This window comes from Ictalurus furcatus, chromosome 3 (assembly GCF_023375685.1).
Source record: "Ictalurus furcatus strain D&B chromosome 3, Billie_1.0, whole genome shotgun sequence".
Taxonomy (NCBI): domain Eukaryota; kingdom Metazoa; phylum Chordata; class Actinopteri; order Siluriformes; family Ictaluridae; genus Ictalurus; species Ictalurus furcatus.
The window spans coordinates 14,309,887-14,337,795 of record NC_071257.1 but is presented as its reverse complement, the minus strand read 5'-3'; the positions used below and the strand labels follow the sequence as shown (position 1 = coordinate 14,337,795).

The 27,909-nt window shown below is 38.4% G+C and overlaps 1 protein-coding gene across 3 annotated transcripts; it reads right to left on the bottom strand.

The window, feature by feature from the left end:
• Window positions 1-993: 993 nt before the first annotated feature.
• Window positions 994-14,091, bottom strand: gng2 (guanine nucleotide binding protein (G protein), gamma 2). Of its 3 annotated transcripts, XM_053620898.1 has the most exons (5): window positions 13,556-13,817; window positions 9,395-9,486; window positions 4,163-4,254; window positions 1,970-2,087; window positions 994-1,856 (listed from the first exon to the last, which is right to left on the bottom strand). In XM_053620898.1, the coding sequence occupies exons 4-5, from the start codon at window positions 2,054-2,056 to the stop codon at window positions 1,728-1,730; spliced, it is 216 nt and encodes a 71-aa protein (XP_053476873.1). In that variant the 5' UTR covers window positions 2,057-2,087; window positions 4,163-4,254; window positions 9,395-9,486; window positions 13,556-13,817; the 3' UTR covers window positions 994-1,727. The 3 variants fall into 3 exon arrangements, with proteins under 3 accessions (XP_053476873.1, XP_053476874.1, XP_053476872.1); XM_053620899.1 differs by lacking the exons at window positions 9,395-9,486; window positions 13,556-13,817 and adding an exon at window positions 13,885-14,091; XM_053620897.1 differs by lacking the exon at window positions 9,395-9,486.
• Window positions 14,092-27,909: the final 13,818 nt, after the last annotated feature.

Below are 27,909 nucleotides of genomic sequence, written 5' to 3'. Positions count from 1 at the left end.
AATGTGTTTTGAATATGGTTGTAACTGTATTCATCTTCTCCACATACATACTGTTGGATAGTTACTGCAATGTGTTATAGATACAGAGCAGAGATGGTTTGTCATCAAAGAGGGAGACTTGGGTTTATTGTTGAGGAGAATTGAGAGATTTTATCTCAGTTTGTGTGTGGTCTGGCATTTTGTCTGGCAGAATTGTGGTTTTGTCCTTTTTATAGTGTCAGGTTTACTTAATGGTAGTTTTGTTTAAGTAATATCTGATAGGTGCTGCTGAAATTGTTTGCTTTGTATTATGTATTGACTGGATTAAAGGACTACTTGCCATTCTTAGACTTTAAATATTACATTATATAAGCAAGAAAATCAAATAAATTGAGGGTCAGCGGTTCACCTGAGATCACATCTGTGTCATATTATGTAGCTGGAATTCCTGTACAATTACTATCATGGAAAAAGCAGGAATGTAATTTACACTCTTTACTCTGTAGTTTACTTTACACTCTAGTGTAATTATTCATCACATTTTTTGAAACACTATATTATATATTTTTATAGAAACACTGACTGTTTTTTTTTTTCATCTTCCTTGTCACTGCTGTGGATATCAAGGGTACTTAACATTTATTCTGTTTTGAGTTTCTGAATAAGCAAATAACAACAGTATCTGTTGTGTAGACATGTTGATATGCCATGTTATGGAAGATATTATTTTGTGTAAAAGCAATTTTCCCAACGGACAGGAATATTCAGTCCAAAAAATCTAGTCTAGTATAGTAGTCTATGCACTATAAAATATACTTCTGAAATCCTCTGGGATGGCACTGTCCTAAAATTCTTACATGTAACTCTAAAACTAGTTTGTTTTCATTACAAGTGTAAGTATTTTAAAGTATCTACAAATTTAAGTATAAATACTTATCTTAATCCATGCTAAAACATCATACAATTACCTGATTGTGGTTTTAATCATTTAAAAAAAAGACAAAAAGACTGGGCCAATTTTTAAGTTTTCATGCAGTTATTATTGGAATCACCACAGACATTCAGACCATACAGCACAACACAGCTGATTTTTACAAATAGTAAAAAGACCTATCTTTTTGAAGGAGACAAAAAATTAAATTGCCTGCTATACATATCCAAATGCTGTAATCAGTTTCATAAAGATACATATCTGTTAGGAATATTTGTATGTATGCAAATCTTTCATAAAAAATGCTTTTGCCTATTTACTATTATTAAATTAAAAAAACAAAGTACATACATAGAAAGCTACCTAAGTCATATATACCAAATTCATTTAAGAGAAATCAATGATTATTGAAATAGAGCAAACAAAGAAGAAATCAGAACATTTCCATGACAATTCATGGTTCTTTGCTCAGTGATCAGCTTCAAAATCATCATCAACTTAATTTAATCAAACAAAACATTTGAATACCTCATAGGGACCACAAAATACCGCATTAATACTGCAATTTACACATCATATCCAGCTTGAGCTGCTGTAATGCCAGTTGCTCATGTTGGCTGTGCTTTCCTTTGTAAACATGCACAGCTCTGGCTCTCCCTCCATGCTGGGGTTTTGCACGGGTCGCATGGAGAACCAGGTGAGGTTGAGGAGTCACCGCACGCCTGCCCCTCAGCCCTCGCTAAAAGGTTTACGTTCTTAACATCAATGTGTGTGGGTCCCAGATGGAGCAGGCATGCCCTAGGCCAGCCATCACTGCTTACAGGATGGCGCAGAAGAACTTCTTCTCCCTGAAGGGATTCTCAGAAGCAGGCACAGGTGACAGCAGAGGGTCCTCCTTAGCGTGAGCTTCGCAGTATGACATCAGGTCTGCAGCTGCTTTAGACACCTGCCAGTGACCAACGTGTAAAATGACGTAGGTGGTAAGATAAAACACATCTTTCTGATTAATAAATTAGATAGCATGGTTTTCTGTGCATTGTTTTTTTTTTCCCCTCTCACCTTTATACGGTCAATGTTAGCTTCCATCTTGAGCTGTTCCACCAGTTTACGCGCCTGGGCGATGCTGGCAGTGTTGTTGCTAGCCATGAGTCTGCTGAACTGGGAGGCTTAAACACTACTGCATGAGGACACACACCAATATTAATTATGTTTGTACACTGATTCATGTGCCACAAAATCACATGGTTGAACATTTCCTTTTAATACCACTGCGTCACTGTGTAAAACTGCCTCCCATGCTGCCTAGCAACACCATGAGATAGGAACCACAGATTTGACCATAGTTGTGCTGAATTGCTTTCCTGATGCAGACTAAAAGAAACAAATAACACTACTACGATGTGCACTACCATAAATCACAAATCTAGTTGTATTACAGTCATGTGAAATAAATAAGTACACCCCATGGAAATTGTTGGTTTTGTTTTTGTTTGTTTTTTTACATATTTTGACAAGCAAAGATTTGATCCTTTTTGAAACAGTGCCTATTAATAAATGTGATACACTCTATTAAATGACACATACAATTTACATTTTGTAGTAATTTTCATTTCAAATTAACAAACATTTTCAATTTATATTTAAAAAAAAACATCAGTCAAATCGAAAAAGTAAGTACATCCCTGCATTTATCACACCTTCAAATCCATAAAATTAGAATCAGGTGTGATGAAAATTAGAATCAAGACTGAGTGTGAGTGATTAGAAACTTAGGGAGTGCAGTTGGAACCTGTCTTATTTATACCCCTCTCATATCTAGTGTCTGGTGTTTCCTTTGCTACTGAGGTGTGTGGTGTCATCATGCCAAGATCTAAAGAGTTCTGTAAGGCCTTCAGAAAAATGGTTGTGGATGCCTTAGAGTCTGGCAAGGGATTTAAAATGATCTTCAAATTATTTGAAACACATCATTCTCTGTAAAGAAAATAATCTACAAGTGGAGCAGATTTCAGATGACTGCCAATTTGTCCAGGACTGTCTGTCCCAGCAAATTCAGCCCAAGAACAGGCCATCTGACGCCAAAAAGAAGTCTGAAATTTCAACACAGTATCTGCTAGTAAGTCTTGCAACTGATGATGTCAAAGTGCATGCTTCTACAATCAGACAGAGACTGCACAAATTTGACTTGCATGGGAGACATGCCAGGAAAAAACCTTTGCAAGATTACAGTTTGCTAATGAGCATATAGGCAAAGACCAGGCCTTTTGGAATAATGTGTGCTGGACAGAATCAAAGATAGAGTTGTTTGGACGCAGTAAGAGCAGACATGTTTGGCACAGACCAAAGACAACTTTTCAGAAGAAGCACCTCATACCAACTGTGAAGCACGGTGGTGGAAATGGTATAGTTTGGGGTTGCTTCACTATCTCAGGGACTGGAATAGCATGCATTCATTGATTCTACTATGAATTCTGCATCATATCAAAAAGTGCTTGAAGATAATGTGAGGTCATCTGTCCAAAAGTTGAAGTTGAACCGAAAATGGACCTTTCAACAGGATAACGATCCTAAGCACACTATCAAATCCACCAAGGAATGAAGAAAATAAGAAGAAATGGAGGGTTATGGAATGGCCAAGTCAAAGCCCGGATTTGAATCCCAATGTTGTAGGGGGATTTGAAACAGGCTGTACATGCAAGAAAACCCTCAAACATCTTACAACTGAAAGATTATTGCATGGAAGAGTGGTCAAAAATTCCAGCAAGCCTGGTGGACAATTATGCAAAAGATCTACAAGAACTTATTTCTGTTAAAGGGGACAATACTAGTTTCCATTTGGTGTATTTCTGTTTTCACATGACTCTATCTGGTAGTGTTGCGTTTTCTTTTTCATTTAGAAAAGATGGCACATGGATTCTACAAGATCCTGGATGTGTTTTGCAATTGTGTGCCATATGCAAATGATCACATTGCACAGTGGCTGAAAATTGGACTATAAACTTGCTGCACACAGCCCACATCATACCAAAGATGCTCAATAGAGTCAAGAGTTGAGGACTGTGAGTTTTTTTAAATGTTGATATATCAATTCTGTTGTTATTTGTGGGTGTGGCACGCCTATTTGCTTACACAGTTTTTGCCATTCTCCTTTGACCCCTTTGATCCATAAGATAATTTGTGTGTGTGTGTGTGGGCTGTTCAATTTGTGTGAAGGTCATGTATATACCTGATATTTAATCTTTGTGGATACTGTACCTTAAATTTCTCTTCAGTCTTTTCTCTTCAGTCTACCCCTTGAATGTCACTGCTCAAGGTCCGATCTCGTGTCCCTCTGTTCAGACTTTGGCCTATAGGAAAGAAGTTTACAAATTTGATTCTTGTGAGGATATCTACAAAATTATATAGTGTGCAATTGTGTTTCAAACAGACACATACACACTCCTATCTAAAAAGCAATAGTAGGCAATTCCCTCAGTAGTGCAGACTACTAGGTTAGCTCTACTGGGTGTCAGCATCACAGACTGATCTCTGCACGATATTTCCCAGTTATTAATGTGATGTGTGTGTGTGTGTGTGTGTGTGTGTGTGTGTGTGTGAGTGTGTTGTGCAATATTGCCACATGGATAACAACGGCATGCTGTGTCAAAGAGTGTGCGAGTGTGCATTTAGGCTTTATGTTGTTTGTTCCCCCACATGGATATTGATAGCATGCTGTGACACACCTGTCAGGACTGTGAGCTCAAAGGGTGTGCGGTGTATTAGAGGTTTTAATCTCAGTGGGCCCATCTGCAGAAAGGTTAACCACAAAGGCCTACTAATGAGTGAGAGCAGCAGGGGGCGCCAATGTGTCAGCTGTCACTGACCCCAGTCTCATTAAGGAGTCCAGCTCTGCCTGCTGGCTTAAATATATCCAGGGAAAATGAAAGAGATTCAGAGAGAGAAAGAGGCAGAGGAAATAGGAAGTAACCAAGCAGCCTTTGATAACACTGTTCTATTATTTTCTTTACAGTTTTACATCCATTCTCCGATAATTCATCTAGGCACAAGTGTACAATCTGTTCTGTTTCCAGTTAAATGCATGCTGACACAACTTAATTTCATCAAGGAACATAGTTTCACTGTATTATATTATGCTTTACTAATAAAAGTCTTTAATGAAGTGAGTCTCCTGCTGTCCATATAATTATTTATAATGTTCTTTTCTTAACGGATTACCTCCCTGGACTCCCAGATCACATTTCCTGGACTTATTGCATTATTGCACTGAAGTCACTGTGACATTTTCTAAGCCACAGCTAACAACATTATTGTTGCAAGCAGGAAACAGAGCCCCACTGGGAATTCAGCTTAAAACGGTATTTGTATTCCCCAGAATAGCTCAGATCTAAATTGACCAACTGCTGCTGGTCTCATTTTCATCCTGAAGCTGATAGCTAAAAAAAAAAAAAATTAAAAAAAATAAATAAATAAAAAAAAAAAAAAAAAAAAAGAGGAATAAACCTTGTCAAAACCATTATCCTCTGTTAAACATGGCAAGTCAGTGGTTTGAACAATTTTAGGCAATGTATTCAGTAGTGGTCTTCATTAGGACTTGGGGAAAAAAATGTCACACTGAAACCACTAACCCCTCTTTTGCAACGAACATCAGTTGCTAGGCAACCGAGACGGCAAAGCATCCAGGAGAGGTGAAATGTTCCACTCTGAAATCAACACTGAGGCCAGACTCAGGCCAAGCATACAGGAACTCGCATTTAAATAACTGAGAATGGATTTAGCAAGCCCAGGCTTGCTAAATCAAAACGAAAATGGTTTATAGAAACATCAGCATACATTGGAGACAGTGAACCTTTGGCTCTTAGTTCCTGTTTGTCCTCACATCATACTGCTCACTGCTTTACCTTATAGGGGCTGAGAGAGAGAGAGAGAGAGAGAGAGAGAGAGAGAGAGAGAGCGAGCAGTTACGCGAATAGGAAAAGTGAACTGGGTATGTCAACCTAAGAGTTTGGCCAGACTCAACGATGTGCTTACTGTGGTATGTGAGGTGAGAGGTACAGGAAGTGGGAGCATTCCTGTGTAATGGTTGGCGTATCTCAGTGATCCGAAGATGTAGATTTCTGTGCGGTGAATCTGTATTCTTTCTGTGTTTCTGTTTCCCTAAGCAAATGATCAATATCACAGGGTGTGTTGAGTGGGGGAGAGTGTTGTGGATGATTTTGTTTAATCTGAACTCCTGTAAAAGGGACCGTATGCCCACTCAATTCTCAGCTCTGTCCCCTACTCATAAACAGGAAGGAAGGATAGTCTTTTAGCACCCTTTCAACATTATAGAGCATAAACTGTAATATTGTGGTTTAAATAAAAATACAATGGAAACTCTTTCTCTGGTGTGGATTAATGAATGCACTTGGTTTTACCATCAAAATTAAGTGTCAAATCCGAAAGAAAGCACACATACACCCATCCACCCACACATACACTCACGATCACCCACTAATACCCACTAATAACTTATCTCTAGCTACTGTTATGCAGCTGTAAAGCCTCTTTAGAAGGTGTAAAGCAGCCCTTTAGACGCAGCTGGTTAAAGTCCTGCTCTGGTCACTCATCATAACCTTTAGTAAGGCACACAAACAAAGAGAACTTTCATGTGTGGCTGGAGTGAGGAGCCAATATGGCAAAATGTAAAAAGAAAGGTTTCTTCATGAAAAGATATTTCAATTATTAGTCCTACAATCTCTCTGTCGCTATATGACTGTGTGTTTGCATGTATGTTTGGAGAAATGGCAGCCTCTCTTCCTCTTTCCATATGCTGCTGTCTTTCACTCACATCTTAACCCTCTGTCTTTCTCTTCCCTATTTCTATAGTCTGATGATGGTGTGATACCACTGCTTTTGCTCATATTGCCATTCTCTACTTCAGCTCCTTTAGAGAAAGAAATAAACTCATGAGGTCAGAATTCATTAATATCATACAAAGAAAAGACTTGTTTTATTTATGAATGAATTTATGAATGGAGAGAACCATTAGTCCAAAATCTCCCATAGGTGTTTAAAAGAGTTTTGATCTGGTGACTGCGAGAACCACAGGATATTATTTACATAATTTTCATACTCATCAAAGCATTCTATGAGCTCTCATGCTCTAAGGATGAGGAGATTATCATTCTGGAAGAGACCACACCCATCAGGAGATATATATTAATATAAGCTAAATCTGATATAGCACTGGGTCATTCACTTTGTTGAAACAATCTCCTGGTAGAGGCAATCAGTTTTGGGGATATTAAAATGGCCTGTTAAAAAGATTATAGCACCATAAAACCTTGAGCCATTCAAAAATGTGGTCTAATTAATGTGGTCTAAATGTGGTCTTGTTAGACATTACAGGAAGAGTGAGAGCACTGTTATTCTTTCCAGAGAATGCTTACTTAAACCAAAAATGTTTTGTTTGAAATGAATATTGTTTATAGTTAATTGTGTTTATTGTTTAAATGCATATGTTTAAACACAATTTGTGTTACTCAATTTAGATATTTATGATCAGACCATTTTAATACAGGGTGCCAATAATTCTGTTTGAAAAAATGAGAAAAGGGAAATATTGTATTTTAAAGTATGTTTTTAAAAATGTTTTTCAGTTATTCATCCTAATATTTTTGCAAAGTAGAATACATCTAAAGGGTATTAAATATTTAAACATTCATTGCTGTCGCTCTCACTCTGATAAATGGACCGGTTACCCTTCCAGAGGAGCTTTTCAGCACCAGGGAATCCCACATTCCCACATTCATGAATTGCTTCCAAACAAAATTTAATCTTTCCACAATTTACCTATGTCAGTAGCTATTTTGAGGGCAGTTTGATAACTAGATAATCTGAGTCATCACTATAACGTAATATCTTACACTCTAGTAAAAAAGGTTCTTCAAGGGTTACTTAAAAGTTTGTTGGATGATTAAGGGTTCATAGCTTCCAGAAATGTTCTACTTGGAACCTTTAAGGGCTCCTGAGGAAAAACTGAAAAAGCCTTAAGGATTCAAAAATTTCTGAGCATGTCCACTGGAAGCAAACTGCTTATACAAACATCTGAGTCAAGTCACACACAAGTGCAGTCTTTCCATATGGAATAACATATGTAAGGAAAAAAATCTGGGGTTGTGCTATTATAGGAAAATGCAATGCAATGTGATGTGTTACCACCCCAAAGTTTTCTGGAGTGTTTTATTCCTCTTACACCACAGCAATTTGCCAACACTGACTTTTTGTCTTTTAGTAAAGGACAAAATGTCATACTTGTAATTTGTTTATAGTTATGTTGAATGTTTTGGGAAGTCAGCAAGTTAATACCTGTTATCACTTACAGTACATTATAGCTTTTAACAGTGGTTCCCACACCAGCCTCTCACTTTCCTATGTTGCAAAACATAATGTAACTAGCTTACCTCTACACAGCACTGACACTAGAGACTCCTTCCAAAAATGCTAAATGAATATCTCTCAGAAAACCATACTAATGATAAACATTTAGTTATCCATTTTTGTGTCCAACATACAAGTCCCTGGGAAATAAATACTAATATATAAACTAATATAAATACAAATAAATACAAATAATATAATGTTAATTATAAAGCTGATTTGCCTTGCAGCCAGGGGGCATGATGGCTTGGTTACCTCACACCTCCAGGGTTGGGTATTCAATTCCTGCCTCCGCCTTGTGCGTGCAGGGTTTCCTCTGGGTACTCAGGTTTCCTCCCCCAGCCCAAAGACATGCATTGTAGACTGATTGGCATTTCCAAATTGTCCATAGTGTGTGAATGGTTGTGTGAGTTTGTGTGCGATTGTACGCTGTGATGGGTTGGCACCCTGTCCAGGGTGTCCCCCGCCTTATGCCCTGAGTTCCCTGGGATAGGCTTCAGACTCCCCACGACCCTGTGTACCTGTAGGATAAGCGGTATGGAAAACAATAGGATGGATGGATTTGCCTTGCAGCCAGCACTACTGTCGTAGCATTAATGTTTTTGGTTTTTTTAAACACACACTTATAAGCACCTGATCGATCATGTTTGAGAGTTCAAAAGTGATGTGACATAGTTGCAAAATAAAGCCCTTTCCTCCAGTAAATTAAAGTCATGTACACACTCCAAAGAAACCAAGACTAAGACACAAGCCTGTTATTTCCTGGGGTGAGTGACTCATCTGTTAGACTGTCCATTTGTTCCTCATCAGCATGATCTTTGTTAGAGAGTGTATAGTTCCCTAAAGGTTTGATTATACCAAACAGTTTCACACACTTCAGTTTCACACAGTTCATTAACACTGTGGTTTTGTGTGTGTCTGTACATCTAAGTTCATTTTCACCAAGTGATAGACTGAAATCATTTATCTGAGTCAACTCAGTTAACTGAATAAAATATTAGTAAGTAAAATAATAATATATAACAGAAGTCAACATTCTACAGTACATTCAAACTATAAACTACAAACCAAAGAGAGGAAGTTCAAAGGAAGAGCCACCTCACTGGAAAACTTGCAAACTTCTTTTCAGCATTTCTTGCAGATTTCTTTTCAATCACAAACTGTGAAATGCAAAAATAAGAACAAACTATAAATGTACAGAAGTGTGCATGGGCTCACACAAAATAAGGCATAAGATTGGCGCATTGCATATTTTTGGAATCTTCATGACCATCAGTGTATATGGTATGTGGCGCAAATGTGTTTGAGTGAATTCATCATTAGGAGGTGTGGTGCGATAAAGATGTGATAGCTAATCAAATCAGCTCCCTTTAAGAATCAAGTGCAGCACAGTGACACTTTTGTAATGACATACAAATAGATTTTACTTACAGATATAAATGTATACTAGTAACAATAACGAGCTGACTGAGAGGACCTACAGCAAAAATATTTCTGCTCTCCTTTTTGCTGTAAATAGATCTTATGTTGATATTCTTGTGGCGGTGTAATAAAAGTGTAATAATAGTAGAATAAGGACAGAATGACACAGATAAAATGACACTCAATCCATGTCAGCACAGTGCATTCATGACCGCAAAAAGAGAAACGTGCGCAAAAGAGAAAAAAACTGGCTATTTCGTCCAACCAAAATAGCAACACGTCATCGTTATACAGTAAATTGCACTTGCATTGGTGCAAAAATAGACACGCATGTGCCTTGTCAGCTCCCAGCAGATAGAAGATTAAGTATTTCATGTTCAAAGCCCCATAAGAAAAGAAAAAAAAAGAGGAGATTTTTAATCATGCTATTCTGGCTTTACATCACAGGTCACCCGGTGGTTACTTACACTTATTTCTTGAGTCACACAAACATTTACAGTATCTTAGACAGAGTAGGGACTGAGAAAGTACACCAGCTATTCCATGTCCTGTGTCCTTCTGGAGCTACATCAGTCATAAACCTTTGTGTCAATTATATACCAATATATTGTTGAGCAGATCGTGCAAGAAGTATGACTCCGGGTTATTCTGCTTGCACATTTCTCATAAACACACTGCTCAAATGGGCTGTTAAGCATTTATTCTCTGAGTATAAAGCTCTTAAAACATCCAACCCCTCCTGACCTGGTTTTAGCTTACAGCTGCGATTGAAGAGCATATAGCAACAAGTCCCAGCACTGTTTCACACCCAGTCTATCCTTGAGGATTAAGAGATCAATCTAGACGGCATTAAAAATTTTCAGTGGTAACACAAACATGGTCTCGTCAATCGTTTAGGCTGTGATTTAAAGGATGCTGCAACATGGATTTGATAAACACATCATTTGAAAAACATATGCAGCATAATATATTTAAGAAATATCTATATTGTACCCTGGGAAGTATAATGTTCTTATATGTTTTTTTCCCCTCATTGTTTGCATATTGACCACAATCATAATTTGCACATGGCTTACAGTAAAAACGTGATGAGACAAATTGCAGGTCTTTCACCTGAATTAGGGCTTGAAAAGGCTTTAATGATACCAGTTCCAGAGAACACTTTGTTTCCAGGGAAACAGGAGCAAGTGTCTGAGTGTGTGTGTGTGTGTGTGTCAGTGAAAGAGAGGGAGGGTTTGTGTGTGTGTGCATGCGTGTATGTGTGGCTGAAGGACTGGTATAAACATGGTTTACTTCTAAATGGACCACTCTGCCAAGAACTCCCAAGACTCCTGAGAAGTTAATAATATTCCAAACATTTAGAGCTATGCACTCTGCACATTCTACAGGCGAATGTGTGCAGAATGAAAGATACACACAAACTAGTTCATTTGCACACACACCAGCTGTGTTTAACAATGCACTTACAGAATTTTTAATACTGGCATCATTATAATTCAGTTTAAAAGACAAATGTTAGGCATGGCTGTTCTTGGATGCTGATATCAAGTTGTGATTGGTTTTTATTACCTCCACGAAACATATTCTGTTAACCTTTTCTCCAAACTTATTCATGAAAATCATATTTATTCCCGGCAACAGATATTTTTATCTTTAATCTTTGTTGACCCATTAGTGTTCAGCATTGAATATGCTGCAAAATACAATGTTTGTAAGATACTGTTAAATTGTTGTGCAATACTGATTTCACGGAAGGCAGCATGTGACATGAACAAATCGCTATTGAAACGAACCACATAGTTTAGATGTCACAGATGTTCATAATGAGAGTTTCTGGATGAATAACAGTATTCACAATAAATTTAAATAGTTTTAGTCAGACTAATGTAGGTAAATTTTTAACCATGCAGAATCAATGGTTAAATATCCAGGACACATTAGCAGGTCTAGCCTTGCATTCTTTACTCTTGTAACTATATAACTTTCCTAATATTTTCCCTTTAGTTACTGGATAATTCATAGCAGATACTGCATTATATGAGTGAAGATTAATAACTGAATAATAAAGCTCGGGGTTCAAGGGGTTAATATATTGAAAAGTATGTAGTGATCATAAAATATAGCAGTACTTTGTCATGCCCGTGTCATGCTGCCCTAATTCAGACTCAATGTAATGTAAACTGTTTAAGGTGCTTTTTAAAGAGGGGTTTAAAATGAAATGTACAGACATACTGTTTATTCACAGTATTAAGTGAGGTTACACTATACACCATTCTAAAATCAAAGCATAGTCAGACCCACTTTACTAATAGTCTTTCATTGTGAGAAGGAGCACAACATAGTGTGTGTGTGTGTGTGTGTGTGTGTGTGTGCACGCACAGTGATTATCTGGGGCCCAGGGTGTCCGAAAGCTGCTAACTCATTCCAACTCAACGATGACTGGTTTGACATTTTAGAAGGCTTAATCATAATCATGTTTTTTTTTCCCTAAACACTGGGGGAAAAGCTTGGGGGAAAAACATAATTATGTATTTTGTTTCTCTTTAAGTGCCTGTGTTGGTGTGATGTTAACGTACATTCATTTCCAGCAAATGATAAAAACTTCAAAGAAAAACTGAAAAATATTGCCCTAAAACAACACATACTCTCAATTCCTCATTTCATACTCTCTCTCTCTCTCTCTCTCTCTCTCTCTAATACACACACTCACAGCTCTCTTTCTTGTGCATTTTTCTTTCATGATTTATTCAGTCCTTTTCCCGTTTTTTCTTTTTAGACTTTAAAAAAAAAACTATATTATAGTATAAGTTAGACAAAAATGGCACATACATATACCATGAGGTGTCAAAACCTTGGTCCAAATATAATGATAGACAAGTATGCACATATACCGCAATCTCTGAGTGTAACAAGATGCTCACTGTTACATAACATGGTATGTAGCTGTGGTAAGCTCAGATAAAACAATATGACAAGCACAAGAGGGTCAAATGAAAGCTCACGTCATGTATTTCAGGCTAGCTGTAATCTTCAGTATATATTGTGTTAATGGGTGAATTGAATGATGAGATGCATTGCTGTATAGCAAATAGTACTGATTCGTCAGCCTCCTGTTACGCACCCAAATATCCCTTAATAATTGTCTTACAAGGAAGCAAAACCATTTGACCATTATGAGAATTCGCCAGGGACTCCTTAGGGATTCCTCGCAAATAGGCTACTTTTTCCTCCCTCATTTTTTCTCCAGTATCTTCTTTATCCCCTCCTCCATTTTTTTCATGAATCCATTTTTCCAACACATACACAGAGGAAGACAAACTGATCCACAAAACAAACTGATCCGAAAAACATTTTCTAACAGGCTCCGTTCTACACACAGCACACTGTGGAAGTGAATTCTTCCCTTAATCTTTATTTAATGATAAGCTATGAAGCTCTTTTGGGAGTCTTCTTCTGTCCATGTTAACGATGATGTACACTGACACACATGCAATAGCTATGGATGAGTGGTGTCTCCAGACAGCACCGCCCTGATGGAACGTTCTACACGCAGCCACAAGCTCACACACAAAGACATTGCTCACAAACTACATTAATCACATACACATGTAAACCCAGACATGGACATTCAGCCAAAAATGCACTGATGAGGAAATGCCACATTTTCTCAAACTCAATTTTGTTGGGTTCTGATGTAACGCCCACCTATCTCACACATAGATCTCCCTCTCACACTTGCACACACAAGTACACATCCGTAGCATCTTCCTTTTTCACAGTGAGCTGATGTAAATGTCTGCAACTTACCTTCTCAGAGAGATTATGTATCTGTTTATTTCGTCTCGGAGACTCCAATATTGCACAGGATGCAGTAGTAGTAGCCAAAGGTTCTCTCACACACTGTCCCTCTTCCTCACACTTTTGCAACACACACATACACACATACACACACACGTATGAACACACACACACACACTGTCTGCTACACCACTTTGGCTGACAGCCCTTCTCATGCTCCGCCCAACAGCTAGTGGAATCACTCAGGAAGCCAACTCAAACCCACTTCCCCCTCTCTCTGGGAACACACACTTGCACATAGCCAGACACTGTCCAAAGGAAAATACAATGGCTCATACCTGCTCTCCTCCTATAGATGCTGCATCCTACAGTCACACTATTGCTTTCATGCCCCCTTTATCTTGTTCTGCCAGGCATGTTTTATATTTGTGCACCTGAGACACTAATTCCAGTGTATGTGATGTGATGCAGTTCTGCCCAGTAGAATTGCTCCTCTATACAACCTCTGTCTTTCACAGCATGCACAGGGCAGCCAGTCCTGTGCTGTTGCCCTGGTACAGTGTTGAGAGCAAGAACAGATAAATGTGCACAATTGCCCCTCCCCCAAAGAGCGTGACTGAGAGAGTGAGAGAGAGAGAGAGAGAGAGAGAGAGAGATGTACCCTTTTTACTTTTCTCTGAGCATTTTTACATGCACAAACCTACACACTCACACACACAGCTTGTAATAACCCAAATGTCCAAGCTCCTTTAATCTTGAGATTGACAATATTACAGCCACAGAAGATTAAAAAATTCCAGGTGGCACCCCACAGACAAAGGCTGTGCGCACACACACACACACACACACACACACACACACACACACAAAGAAGCTAAACAAGCAAGTGTTATAGTTTTAGATTATAAAATGTGAGAGAGAATAACAAATGGAAAAGAGTTCCAAATATTTTCCAACTAAAAATAGATGGATGGATGGATGGATGAGAATAATAATAATTATTATAAGAAATGATATGGGAGTTAAAAAGGGATTTAGACTGTGAGAGTAGTTCATGTGCATGTTAAACCAAACATCTTTAAATGACAATGATGAAATTACTTAATTTCTAATCTGATTATTTATTAGATCAGTTAATGGAATCATCCCCAAGACCTAGCTGCTCTGATTACTCACTAATTCCCTGCTACATAAATATACATTAACATGAAGATATTATAAGTAATGTGTAAGAAATAGATATTGTGTGTAAATATATAAAATATGCATGTATGTATGTATGTATTTGTATGTATTTATTTATTTGGCGGCGGGGGTGGGGGGGGGGGCATCTGGAGTCAGTAGCAGCTGCTATCCTGCCCCATTGCCCTGTGGAATTACTACAAGGTCATCAGTGTAGACACTGTCATCAAGAGCTTCACAAATGCTCACTAAACAAAGCCTCCAGTCAGCCATACACACAATAGCATGCACACATACAGATGTTTAGCTTGCATGTGGTTTGCTTTTAGTAAGGCTTTTATATTCATCATTCCAATTTCAGAACTTTTTTTTTGCTTGGCCTAATCTTGGCCTAAGTTCAAAACATGCATCAAATAGCAGCCAATGAGCAAAGAAAATCTCCAATATGAAAAGACTTGGCAGACCAGTATGGCTCTTTTGATATAATAGTTATGTTGTAGTTGTTAATTCACATGGCCTAATTCAGAATCCTGTATGAAACGAGACAGACAGCAAAGAAATAAAGGTAGAAGAAGGAAAAATTGGATGGGGAGGGAAAACGAAGGAGAAAAGCAGGAGGGCAGTATGACGAAGACAGCTGATGAAATGGAGTTCCCCTCTAGTTGCCATGGCAACAGTAGTGGTAGATGAACGATTTCCTGTACAGCTGGGTAGCTGTAAGCAATAGAATTACAAGAGCAACATATTCTCCTTTGGAACAAAATCTAAGAGTACAATATTGTATTTGTATTATTTAATCTAATATTTCTACCATCACATGTTTAATTCCAATTTTTATATATCAACAAATGAACAATTAGACAATAACCCAGCCGAGCTCTTTCCCAATGTTTCTATTCCACAATCTTTTTAAGAAAAACAGATATGCATACTATAGCACCAACAGCCTCTTAGACCATTAACAAAATATCAGTAACAAGTAATTACTTCTGTCTTTTTATAATTATTTTTATAGCCTCACTGTATTGTCAATTATATTTAAGAGATCTAGAAATACATCTGGCATTTTAAATGACATTTCTCTGTGCTTTTTTGTTTGTTTGTTTTTGGGTTAATTCAGATATATCAGGACAGTTTTTGAATTTTAAACTTGTCTAAGCTTTACAAAACAAAATACCCAACACTAGACATGTCTGAAATCATTTTTTGATGTTTGAATCTGACCACACCCACTTATATAATGCCACATGAATTAAATTGTGTTTTTTCTATCAAGCAGTTCCTCTGCAAGGGTTTAGAAGCATGTTTCGACAAAAAAAAAATGCTGATAAATTAAACTGTCCCAATACACATGAACTCACCCTATTTCCTTTTTTTTTCAACCTTATCCAGTGTGACTTAAAGGAGTGGCTACCACAAAACCTATTCTAATGTTAGTAAAAAATAACAATTACAAAAAAAATTTTAAAGGTCATTGTCTGAAAATACTATAATGCTAAAACTCTATCTGAGTATTATACTCAATACAGTAAGGAAAATAGAGTACAAGTTGAGTTTTTTAAAAATATGTAGAGTCTATGTTTTTAATGACAAGGTAGGTTTTCAATCTTCTTTTAACAACAGCTGTTCGGCCAGTTCACTCCATTACCTTGGTGCCAGTACAGAGAAGAATCTTTATGCATGTCTGTCTTGTGTCGTTAGCCATGCATGTCGTGTTTAAAATCTGATATGGACACCTACAAAGAGCCAGCTGAGGGAAGGCAACAACAGTGTGGGATAATTTGTACGTTTGAAGGAGTACAGTTGCATTCTGGATCAGAGTACTGATGGCACACAGAGAATGAACTGTCAGTCTTGAGCTGCTCTGCCATATTTGCACTGGTAACAATACCATGCCAACTAATTCTACTCCCAATCCAAACTTTGAATAATGTCATGAGTGGAAAAAAATATTGTGCATCATCTTTCCACTTGCTCCATTACTTAATTTTTTATCAATTTAATTAAACTAAATCCCTTAGTTCTAATCTAATTTACATGTTTATTTTTTTTTTTTTGCATATCTGTCTCTAACTTGTGATTAGGAGTAAGGCTATGATTGTGTTAGGGACATAACTATGAAACTGTCAATCCGCTTGATACAGTGGTTGCCTCAGCTCTATCTGCTGACTGAAACTAGTCCATTCTCACTAAATTGCAACATGCATATACAGCACCACATGCATGTTACAACACTGTGTGATTTAACTGATACAAAATGCTGTGTTTTTCATCTGAAGATCTGTGAGAATTAGAAACAGCGAGCTTGGGGGTGCAGTACAGACTGTGTACATGATGCTGTTTTCACTAATGAGCCTGCTTACATCACCCATCACCCTAAGCTCCCAACAGACATATCCAACAATGCCACCTTGTGACAATAGGTCGTATTTAAGCATGCATAGCAGTTAAAGGGGTCATATGATTTTTAAATGTTCATTATTTTATTTATTGTTTTATATAATGAAAATCGTTAATACCGAAATAGCTCACATTTCAGACTCGAATCCCATGCAGAGAATTTTTAGGAGCCTATTGGGTGTTTCTTTGGCAGTGTGTGTTTATGGGTATCTTGGGGCCAGTTTGATATAGGGTTAAGGTAAAAGTAAAATTATTTCATACAAATGTAGAATTTGATATATTATGATGTATGGGTATTATTAAAATGCCATAGGCTATGCAAAATGGCTCACACCAACCAACATTAAATAGGATAAATAGTTGAAAAGAAGTCATATGCAGAACAAATCTGTTAACAGTAACATTGATTCTGAATCTGCAAAAGCATTGCACTATTCTCTGGACTTTTTTCTATTTCACATGCTAATTAGAAAGTGTTACTTCAAACATTCAGTCCTATTTGCACTTGTCCTTATGAGCACGCATAATTCACATTCAATTGAAAAACATGTTTTCATTGCATTTTTGTGCACATCAATGTACAGTGGCTTCCAAAATTAAAATGGAAATTCAGAGTTAGTCATCCACAAGCAATCATACATTTGCATTTTCAATCAATAAATCAGACACACACATACACACACACACACACACACACACATGGTGTGACAAATGTAAAAAGTTGAATTCTCTTTTCTGTCTAGACATATCTATATCTATATATATAGATACAGATATAGATATAGACATAGATATATATTTGGGTATATACTGAAGACATTTGGATGACAGATCAGAATTTTAGCTTTCATTTTTTGATATTTACATCTAGATTTGTTAAATGTGACTGACAGGTGTTTCTTTTTCGCCAGGTGTGCTCTGTAAGATTGATACTTTAAACAATTAATAGCTCTGAATATCTACCCTGGGTTTGAGCTGTGGGTTTCACCTGTGAAGACTGCATATGTTGTTAAAAAGGATAAGCCAATATGAAGACAAGAGTGCTGTCTATGGGAGAAAAGCAAGCTATTTTAAAGCTGAGAAAAGAGGGAATATTGATCAGAGCCACTGTACAAGCATTGTGCATAAGCAATACAACAATTTGTAATTTCCTGAAAAAGAAAGAAGCCACTGGTGTACTAACAACCAGATAACAACAGCAGCTGATGACAGAAACATTGTGAGAGCTTTGAAGAAAAACACAAAAACAATAATTACATCAAACTCAATCAAACAACAGTGACATCACCAACAACCTCCACAAGACTTTTAGAGCAGAAATGTAAAAACCATACCATAAGATGCAAACTACTCATCAGCAGTAAGAATCAGAAAGCCAGAAATTCACAAAGAAATACAGAAATGAGACAGAAAAGTTCTAGAACCAAGACTAACCTCTATCAAGGATCTGCTCATGACCAAAGACATATGAGATCATCGGACAAACATGGTAGAGGTAGTGTCATGGCTTGGGCTTGCATGGCTGCTTCTGGAATTTGTTCACTAATCTTTGATGATGTAACCCATGAGGGTAAAAGCAGAATGAATTCAGAAGTTTACAGAAATATTCTGTCTGCCAAATTACAGAGAAATGCATCCAAGACAATGACCCTAAACACACTGCCAACTCAAACTCACCACAAAGGACTTGGGGAAAAGTGGAAGGTTTTAGACTGGTCAAGTCAATCACCAGACCTTAAGCGAATTGAGCATTCACTTTACCTCCCGAAGAGGAGAGTGAATGGAGAAAGCCCCAAAAACAAACAACAACTGAAAGAAGCTGCGCTACAATCCTGGAAAAGTATCACAAAAGAAGAATGCAATAGTTTAGTGATGTCACTGGGTCACCAGTTTGATTCAGTCATTCCAAGCATAGGATATGTAACCAAATATTAAATGTAATTTACTTTAATTTACTATAAGACTATCTGGTCCTATACTTTTGCTGACCTAAAAATTGGGTGGTCTGACACCAAAGGTGCCATGTACTTAGTTCTTTAACCCATTTAGATGTAAATATCAGGAAATGAAAGCTGAAATTCTGATCTATCATGTCATAAACATCTTTTGATCTAAAACTGTATCGCAAAAACAAAACAATTGCTCTTGCTATTACAATACTTTTGGAGGGGACTGTAAATATTATATGTAAATATTAGCTATAAATGAATAAATGTTAAATGTAAATATCTATCTTAAATATAAATGCATATGTTAAAAGTAGAATTTTAATGTTTTATTCATATGCTAAATGCCTTCTGTCCTTTTGGTGTGTGCATCATTGGGAAAACACAGCGGTGGTAGGGTTTTCAGTTTTACAACATATTACAGGAACAAGGATGAGGAAGTAAAAAGCATGTCTGCTGGTGGCATCGTCTGATTTAAAAACAGTCTGTGGACACCAAGATCTTGGATTAAAGCAATAATTGGAAATAAACCAAATCCATTTCTCTAAACATATACTTCGGCAAAGGGAAAATTCTTCCTGTACCCTGCTGCGCCACCATGCTGCCCTCCTACATGGCTACACCTACATGTAGGTAGAGGCACTTCAGAGAAGGTTTGTTTGGAATTAGACACATATTTCTGCATTATAGGCAAATGAGACAAAATTAATTAAAAAAATTCACTAACGTGAAATTCATTACTTATATCACACTATAACAAACGCCATCCTCAGGTGCCACACTGAGAAATTACTTAATGGGACTACAAGAAATTAATTCTGTATTGCACCCAGTTTCACTCTTATGGAAACAACTGGAAGTACACAATTTACTACAGTAATTAACAAAAGTCTGTGATCCCACAAGAAGTAAAAAACTGACTTTTACACAATTTAATATTAAGGTTAATGTCAACAATCTAGCAGAGTATCAGAGTCTATTATCTGTCTGTCTTCCCAGCAAACACAGAATGCTCCCCAACATCAGCATATGGTTCCTGTTTGGGTATTTCTTTGGGAACCAAATAGTAATGTTCTAGGACCGTTCTCTGTAGGTTCTTTTTTTTGTAACCAAAAACTAACCTTCCCAGAATGTTGCAGGGAGGTTTAATGTGACAACCTAAAGAGAACCTATACATAACCTTCTCTAATGGTTATTTTTAGGTTAATTTAGAGAATTGACATTGACAAGAATTGACAAGTACTGGTAGATCCAGGGGTGGGGCCAGAGGGGCAATGGCCGGCCCCAGCTGAAATCTGATTGGCCCCTGAAATGCCTGTGTCCTGTCAATCATCTCTGATCTATGTAAGAGCACTCCATCAGCTGAATCGGTTTGTTTGAAATTCAACTTGCTTAATCGTTTCTGTCTACCCCATCTCGTAATGGCAGGTGTATGTTTCTCATCCTCCTCCACTTAAGCTTCAGAGGTAAGTACCTATTCAACACTTTCACTAACCTCTTAAAGGATATTAGTGTTTGTAAGGCTGGTACCAAGATATCAGTGGTGTATGGGGTGCATGTGTAAGGACTCACCAGTCTTAACGGGACTGTCGTGTCCAGTGAGAGTTCTCTTGTTTTTACTGGCCTGTACACATGCACTCAGCTCTCACCTGTGGCTACTAGTAGCTGTGACATGCGCAGTGGCCACACCCCGGTAAACCGCTTGACAGACGGGCTAAACCAGGTGAGGGTAGCTGGCGGGCCTTGGCTCACGGTGATTCTTCCTTGGGATATACCTGTCCCAGCATGTACAGTCTGTTTTAGCTGGAGGAGCGGAGGAGGTCACTATTGACCCAACAATCTCTCAGGCGGTAGAGAGACATGTCCGTGGTACTCGTAGAGCAGGATGAGGTACAAAGGAAATCCTGGTCAACCACAGCCATCTTCAGTCGTCTTGACTCTGTCTTGCCACTGGATTATGGTGGTCACCGGGAAGTGAGAGTGAGGCTGATGCTGCGTAAGTCTTCCTCACTTTAATCTAATTCACGCGCAAATCGAGTTCCATTTTGTGTCGAAACGATAAAGTCCTGCGGCGATTGGCGAGCGGCAAAGTGGTAGGTGTGGACCCACTGACAGCCATAGTCACGGATTACCACACAGGCGGCACGGGACATTGGTCTCTCTTCGCTGGACCTGAAGCAGCAGCAGAGTTTGGTAGCATCCTGAGCGTCTGAGAAGCCCTCTTTAGGATCGCACTGCTCACCTTCATGCCTGAGGAAGGGGCTAGAAAAGGTGCCCCAAACATTGTCTGCTTCACCACCCTTCAGCTCACCACGGTTGTTGGGGATGTAGTCCTGCATTCGAAAAACAATGCAAAAGCATATATACAAAAAAGCAGTTCCGATCATGATTGGGGCTTGGAATATCCATTCTCTTTTAGATGACACAAGAAGCAGCAGACCCGCCAGGAGAACTGCGTTGGTGGCTAAAGAACTTGAACAGTACAAAGTGGACATCACAGTGCTCAGTGAAACTCGACTTCCAGAAGAAGGACTAATCAAGGAAGTTGGTGCCGGCTACACTTTCTTCTGGAGGGGACGTCCAAAGGAGGTGCGACGAAAAGCGGGAGTTGGCTTCGCCATCCGGAACAAAATTGCCAAGAAACTCAGCAACCTTCCTAAGGGCGCCAATGACCGTCTGATGACTCTTCAGCTTCCTCTTTCAGGAACGTCTTATGCGACACTGATTAGTGCTTACGCGCTGACGATGTCAAGTTCTACGAAGACCTAAATTCTATCCTCTTGAATGTGCCAAAGACAGATCAATTGATAATTCTTGGAGATTTCAACGCGCGTGTTGGATCAGACAGCCAGACGTGGAATGGAGTCATAGGGAAGCATGGCATTGGCAACTGCAACAGCAATGGCCTCCTTCTTCTTAGAACCTGCAGCGAACACCGGCTCCTTATCACAAACACGTTGTTTCGACTATGGAATTGAAACAAAACCACTTGGATGCATCCAAGGTCCCACCACTGGCACCTCCTGGATTACATTATCATTAGACGCAGCGACAGATAGGACGTTTGCGTAACAAAGGCGAATGTTGGACGGACCATCGACTTTTGATCTCAAAAATGAATCTTCAGGTCAAGCTGCCAAGACGCCCACAAGGGATAAAGGTGTCCAAGCGCTTGAACGTCAACAAATTGAATGATGACAACTCTCGATCACTTTTCGAGAACAAACTGAACATTAACTTAAATGCTATGCCATCCCAAAATGGCAACATTAATGAACAGTGGTCGACTCTTCGTGACGCTCTCGGACCCAAGAAACGTGTGCACCAGGATTGGTTTGACGAAAACAATGAGGATATTGCCAAATTGGAAACACCAGCTCTACAAAGCCTATCAAATGGACAAATCAACTGCATGTAAGAACGCTTTCAATGATGTTCGCCGTGATGTGCAATCTAAATTGCAACAGATGGAGAATTCCTGGCTACTGGAGAAAGCAGAAGAAATCCAAGGCTTTGCCGATCGTGGAGAAACAAAGAAATTTTTCGATGCCATCAAAACCCTTTATGGACCTCAACCTATAGGCACGCCACCCCTTCTCGGTGCTGACCGGTCAACTCTCATCACAGAAAAGTCACAAATACTACAACGGTGGGTCGAACACTTCCAATATGTGCTCAACCAACCATCGGTTATCAATATGGATGCATTGGACAGGCTGCCACAGGTGGACATCAAAAATTCCTTGGGTCTCCTCCCTTCCATGGAAGAAACTCTAAAAGCGGTCAACCAGCTATCAAATGGAAAGGCGCCAGGCTCCGATGTGATTCCATGCGGTGATTTACAAAAGTGCCGGCACTCAACTTCTCTAGCAACTGACTCTCTTGTTTCAAGAAATCTGGCTGCAAGAATGGATTCCTCAGGATTTTAAAGACACAACTATCGTCCACTTGTACAAGAAGAAAGGAAATCATCAAATTTGTGACAATCACAGAGGAATCTCACTTCTGAATATCGCCGGTAAAATTTTAGCAAGGATTCTTCTTAACTGTCTTACCACCCATCTGGAAGCAGGTCTTCTGCCGGAAACACAATGCGACTTCCGCAAAGAGCGGAGCACCATGGACATGATCTTCGCTGTTCGTCAATTGCTAGAAAAATGTCAGGAGCAAAACGTCAGTTTATATACTGCATTTATCGATCTCACAAAGGCTTTCGACACTGTGAACAGAGAAGGTCTGTAGACAATTATAAGAAAATATGGCTGCCCGTACAAATTTATTTGCATCTAAGGATTTCACGACGGCATGCTTGCCCGCGTCATTGATAATGGCGTCATATCAGACCCTTTTTCAGTTACCACCGGAGTCAAACAAGGATGTGTTCTTGCTCCAACACTCTTTAGTCTCATGTTCTCCGCCATGTTGTGGGATGCATACAGGGACGAGGACCCGGCATTGAAATTCGATACCGTACTGACAGTAAACTGTTCAATCTGCGAAGGCTTCAAGCAGTGACCAAGGTTTCCTTTCAGCATGTGTGCGAACTGCTGTTTGCCAACGACTGTGCCTTCAATGCCATCACCAAGATGGACATGCAAAGAAGCCTGGACTTGTTCTCCGCTGCCTGCGACAACTTCGGATTGACCATCAGCTCCGACAAAACAGTCGTGATGCATCAACCTGCTCCAGGCACACCCTACAAAGAACCTGTGTTGCGGGTCAACAACCGACTTCTATCTGCCGTTGACAAGTTCACCTATCTCATTTCGCACGGCGAACTTGTAGTTGGATTATGATCTTGTGGTGGACAGAAGAAACGCTTCAAGGATACTCTGAAAATGAACATGAAGGACCTCAACATCAATCATAACAACACAAGATCAGAACACCTGGCATAGAGAAGTGAAACAAGGAACTGCAGCCTACGAAGAAAAAAGAATCAACGAAGCAAGAAGGAAGCGCCAAGCCAGAAAACAAGCCGGAAGCCAAAGGCCCATACCCCAACACAGGAATCAACCAGTCTGCCCACATTGTGGCCGCACATTTCGTGTCCACATAGGGCTTGTTGGACATTTGTGCGTACATAGAAACGCTGCTCCACTTCAAACTTCTCCATAATGGAGGCATAAAAATGGAAAACTTCGGTCCTCATCGAAATCGACGGACGAACTCCTGACCAAGATATGTGAACCTGGAGAGAACTGCTCTCTGGGGAAAAAGGACTCTCACAGGAATTAACTTTCGAACTCTCTCCCAAAGAAATAGCATCCTCAGCCGAGATAACGCATCACGCTGAGTGGAGATGAGAAGATCACACCTTACTTTGCTTCCCTCTTCCTCTCTCCTCACACCCCTCTATAATTAAGTGTTACTATCTAAGGGGACTAAACAAAGTATTTTTTAGATAAAAGGTCAAGCATGGGTGGCCATCTAAATAGTATTAGTCAATTACCTCTGGCTAATGACCAACACTGGCAAGTTTGTGACCGTGAGATCTGTGTATACAGCTGACACGAGACTCTGAGCGATATGGAATCTGAATGAACGAGCACGATCTAAATTATAGAATTAACTAGAATTAATCAGATGTAAAAGATCAAAAGTATTTACAAATCCATGATCTACAAATAACTAGGAAATAAATACAACATTGTGGTTTTTATAATTGGAGTCAGATTTAATTTAAGAGAGAGTCAAACAGAATTGGAATAACAAATTTAATAATCTAAATGTATCCACATCGCTTCGAAAAGACATTGGATACCGTCGCTGGACCCCTACAGTGTTGCTGTCACATAAATTCTCTTTCTCCAACATTAGGAAGCTTTAGTTACAACAGCACACTGGTTAATTTATTAGCTAGTTACCTAGGCTAAGCAATGTTGGATGGTAGCTAGTTAGCTGGCTAATTAGTTAGGTTTCACACATATAGTTCACAGTTGCACAGTTCAGGGATGTAAAATATAGTGGCTGACACATAAAACCTGTATTGTTTGGTCATGCCACACAGTCACAGTTATTAATTGTTGTAAATAAAAGTAATGCTGCATACAGCGGCAGCTGGGTGTCATATCACAGCAAACCAGCAACTCCATTTCCCAGGATGCACCACCAACTACAAACATTGCCGAAGAGAACTACACTTCCCACCCACACACACACATTCACCTTCTCCAGAATTCTAATCACACACTTGTTGTCAATCTCATACTCACTCACTCCACGCTATATAAGAGACCGTTCAAACACTTAGTCTTTGCAAAGTATTACGTGTGTCATCCGTATACCAAGCCATTGATCATCGTGTTTTCTATCCTAGTTTTGATCTTGTTCTAGCCCTTCTTGTTTTGCCTCGTTTATGCCCGTTTGCCGATCGCCTAACCTATTGCCTGTTTATGACCACGTCTGTGTTTCGCGATTTGGATTTGTCTGCCTGTCTCTCATATAATAAAGTTCTTATCTGCATTTGCATCTGTCCTCAACTCCATAACGTGACACTGGGAAGTGCACGGAGACTTCAGCACAGAGCTCTGACTTGAATGGAGTGCAGCAAAGCGCTAATGCTAATCATTTTAAAATGAGCATTTTGCTTTAGCTGGAGAGTTTGCCAGAGGTAGCCTAGTGGTTTCTGCCTGAAAAGAAGCCCAGTCTGCCTGTTGCTGACAGTGAGAGCAGTCAGTGTGAGAAGTGAGAGGGAAAGAGGGAGAGAATAAGGGAAATCTGCTTTTATTAAATAATCTCAGCCTGTTTTGTATGTATTTAAACTAACATATCAGATCAAGTCAATATCAAAATCACTTCATATTGTGATGCTGCTCTTGAGCGATAATCAGTGTATTTGTCTTGTTTTCATTATAAATATATAAACATCTTTTAAAACAAGTAAATTAATCTGAGAACCAAACTGCAGAGGATTAAGTTTAGGCCTATTATATTTTTCATTGAGAAGATTGATGGCAAAATACACAAAACAAGTCTTAATATCCAAGCAAGTTTGCTTTCCATGTTAACATATTTTTAAGAAGATTTAAAGTTCATTATTTAATTGTTCATCTAATTCTTATTGTTTAATGTAATGTGCATGTAAGTTACTTTGCCTTTTTATTTTTATTTCTTTGTTACATCTGGAGATGACAGTGGTGGAAGAAATGAACCTGTTTTTTCAAGTGGAGAAGTTGATCAGAAGTTTAAAAATTGATCAGTTTTTATAGTTACAATTTATTTTTTAATGATACAGTGTTCTTGCAAATTTTTATGTATAAAAATGTTTTCATGTTTTGTTTTGTTTTTTAAATTAAATTATAATTACTGTTTTGAAGTTCCCGAAATTCATGGCTTGTTATTTAATGTAAAAAGTTTATCAACAAAAACATGGATTGTGTGCTGATTTATTTATATAGACTGATTTGTTTTGTTTATGATTAATGATCCATAAATGTATGAATATGAAAAATAAATGATGAAAACTGAGGTTAAGAGAAGGTTAAGGGAATGTTTTGGTAACGTTAAGAGAACATTAGGGGAACGTTCTACAAACCTAAAAACAACCTTCCAGTTCCGTAAAGAAAACTTTCCTGGCTAACCAAAAACAAGCCTTAAAAATGTATGTTCTGGGAACCAAAAACTGTTAGTTGGGTTTACAGTAAAAACCACTTTCACAACATGACACTTCATGAAATGAATGGTTGCCTATTGATAATATAGTTAAGGTTATAACTATGATAACTGATTATTCAGTGACTCAGTAACCTGAATAATGAACCCCCAAGAGTCAGGTGCATGTTTCAGTCCCTTAAGACCTCTCAGTATGTTTTTTTATTATTATTTTTAAAATGGGAGATTGTTTTGTGCGTTTCTCCTCAAGCGCATAATGCATGTTAATATTTTTTAAACACTCAAAGTTATATCATACTGAATGTATGATGGTTTAACTTTGATTTTTACTGAACATGTAACAAAATTTTGAGTAAAGTTACAGTTGACTCAGTGGGCCCTGTCTATTAATCTTTTAGTAAAATTGTGTGTATATGATTGAGTATGCCAAATTTTCAGCAGGACTTACAAATGTTTTTGAATCTCTTGAGTTTCTTCATATTCACATACGTATGTTCATCACGTGTAACGTGCAAAGTGTATTCCTGACAGCTCATTTGCATGTAGTGACATCCACAAAACTCCATAAAAGTTCAAGTGTACACACAGCTGGTAGCATGAAATTAACAAAAAAAAAGTGTAAAGACTGAAAGGCAGAAGAAGTTATTTTGACTCACTTCTATACAAATAAAAATATTTTATTTTACTCATAACAGTATTGTTCAGTGTTGGCCCATCTGACATTACCGATTTGTTCACATTTGTTCTGTGTTGATATATGCTGGTTCTTGATCTTGTTCTCTCTCCTATTTCGTGTACTTTGATCCCCTGACATTAAATGTTAATTTTGTCAGCAATTTTGTCAGTAGTGAACCGTGACTTTTAAACCATGGCCTTCTGACCCCGCTTCCCTCGTCGCAAAAAAATAAACTATCAGCCTAGCTTACTGTGACCTCATGTATAGTAGTGCAAAAACTACCTTTGACAATTCCAGCTCTCAAACAACTATTAAGAGCCTAGTCCAGACTTAGCAGTGCAACAAAGAGAGTTATCACAGAAATAAAAAAACAGCTAATTTCTTAAGCGAAATGCAAATGTACAAATAAGGTTGCACAAATTAATATGGATTTGCAAAAAAAGTAAAAAGTTATGAATTGTCGTGAGAGTGTGTTGAAATGCTCCTAACAAATAATTGCATCATCACGCAAGCAGTTACTGACTGGTAATTACTGGTAATTACTA

What these genes read in the sequence shown, in the direction of transcription:
- gng2 (XM_053620899.1), bottom strand. Translation starts at nt 2,056, where the DNA reads ATGGCTAGCAACAACACTGCCAGCATCGCCCAGGCGCGTAAACTGGTG. An exon ending in CTAACATTGACCGTATAAAG is followed by an intron (nt 1,857 to 1,969) that starts GTGAGAGGGGAA and finishes GGTCACTGGCAG; the next exon opens with GTGTCTAAAGCAGCTGCAGA.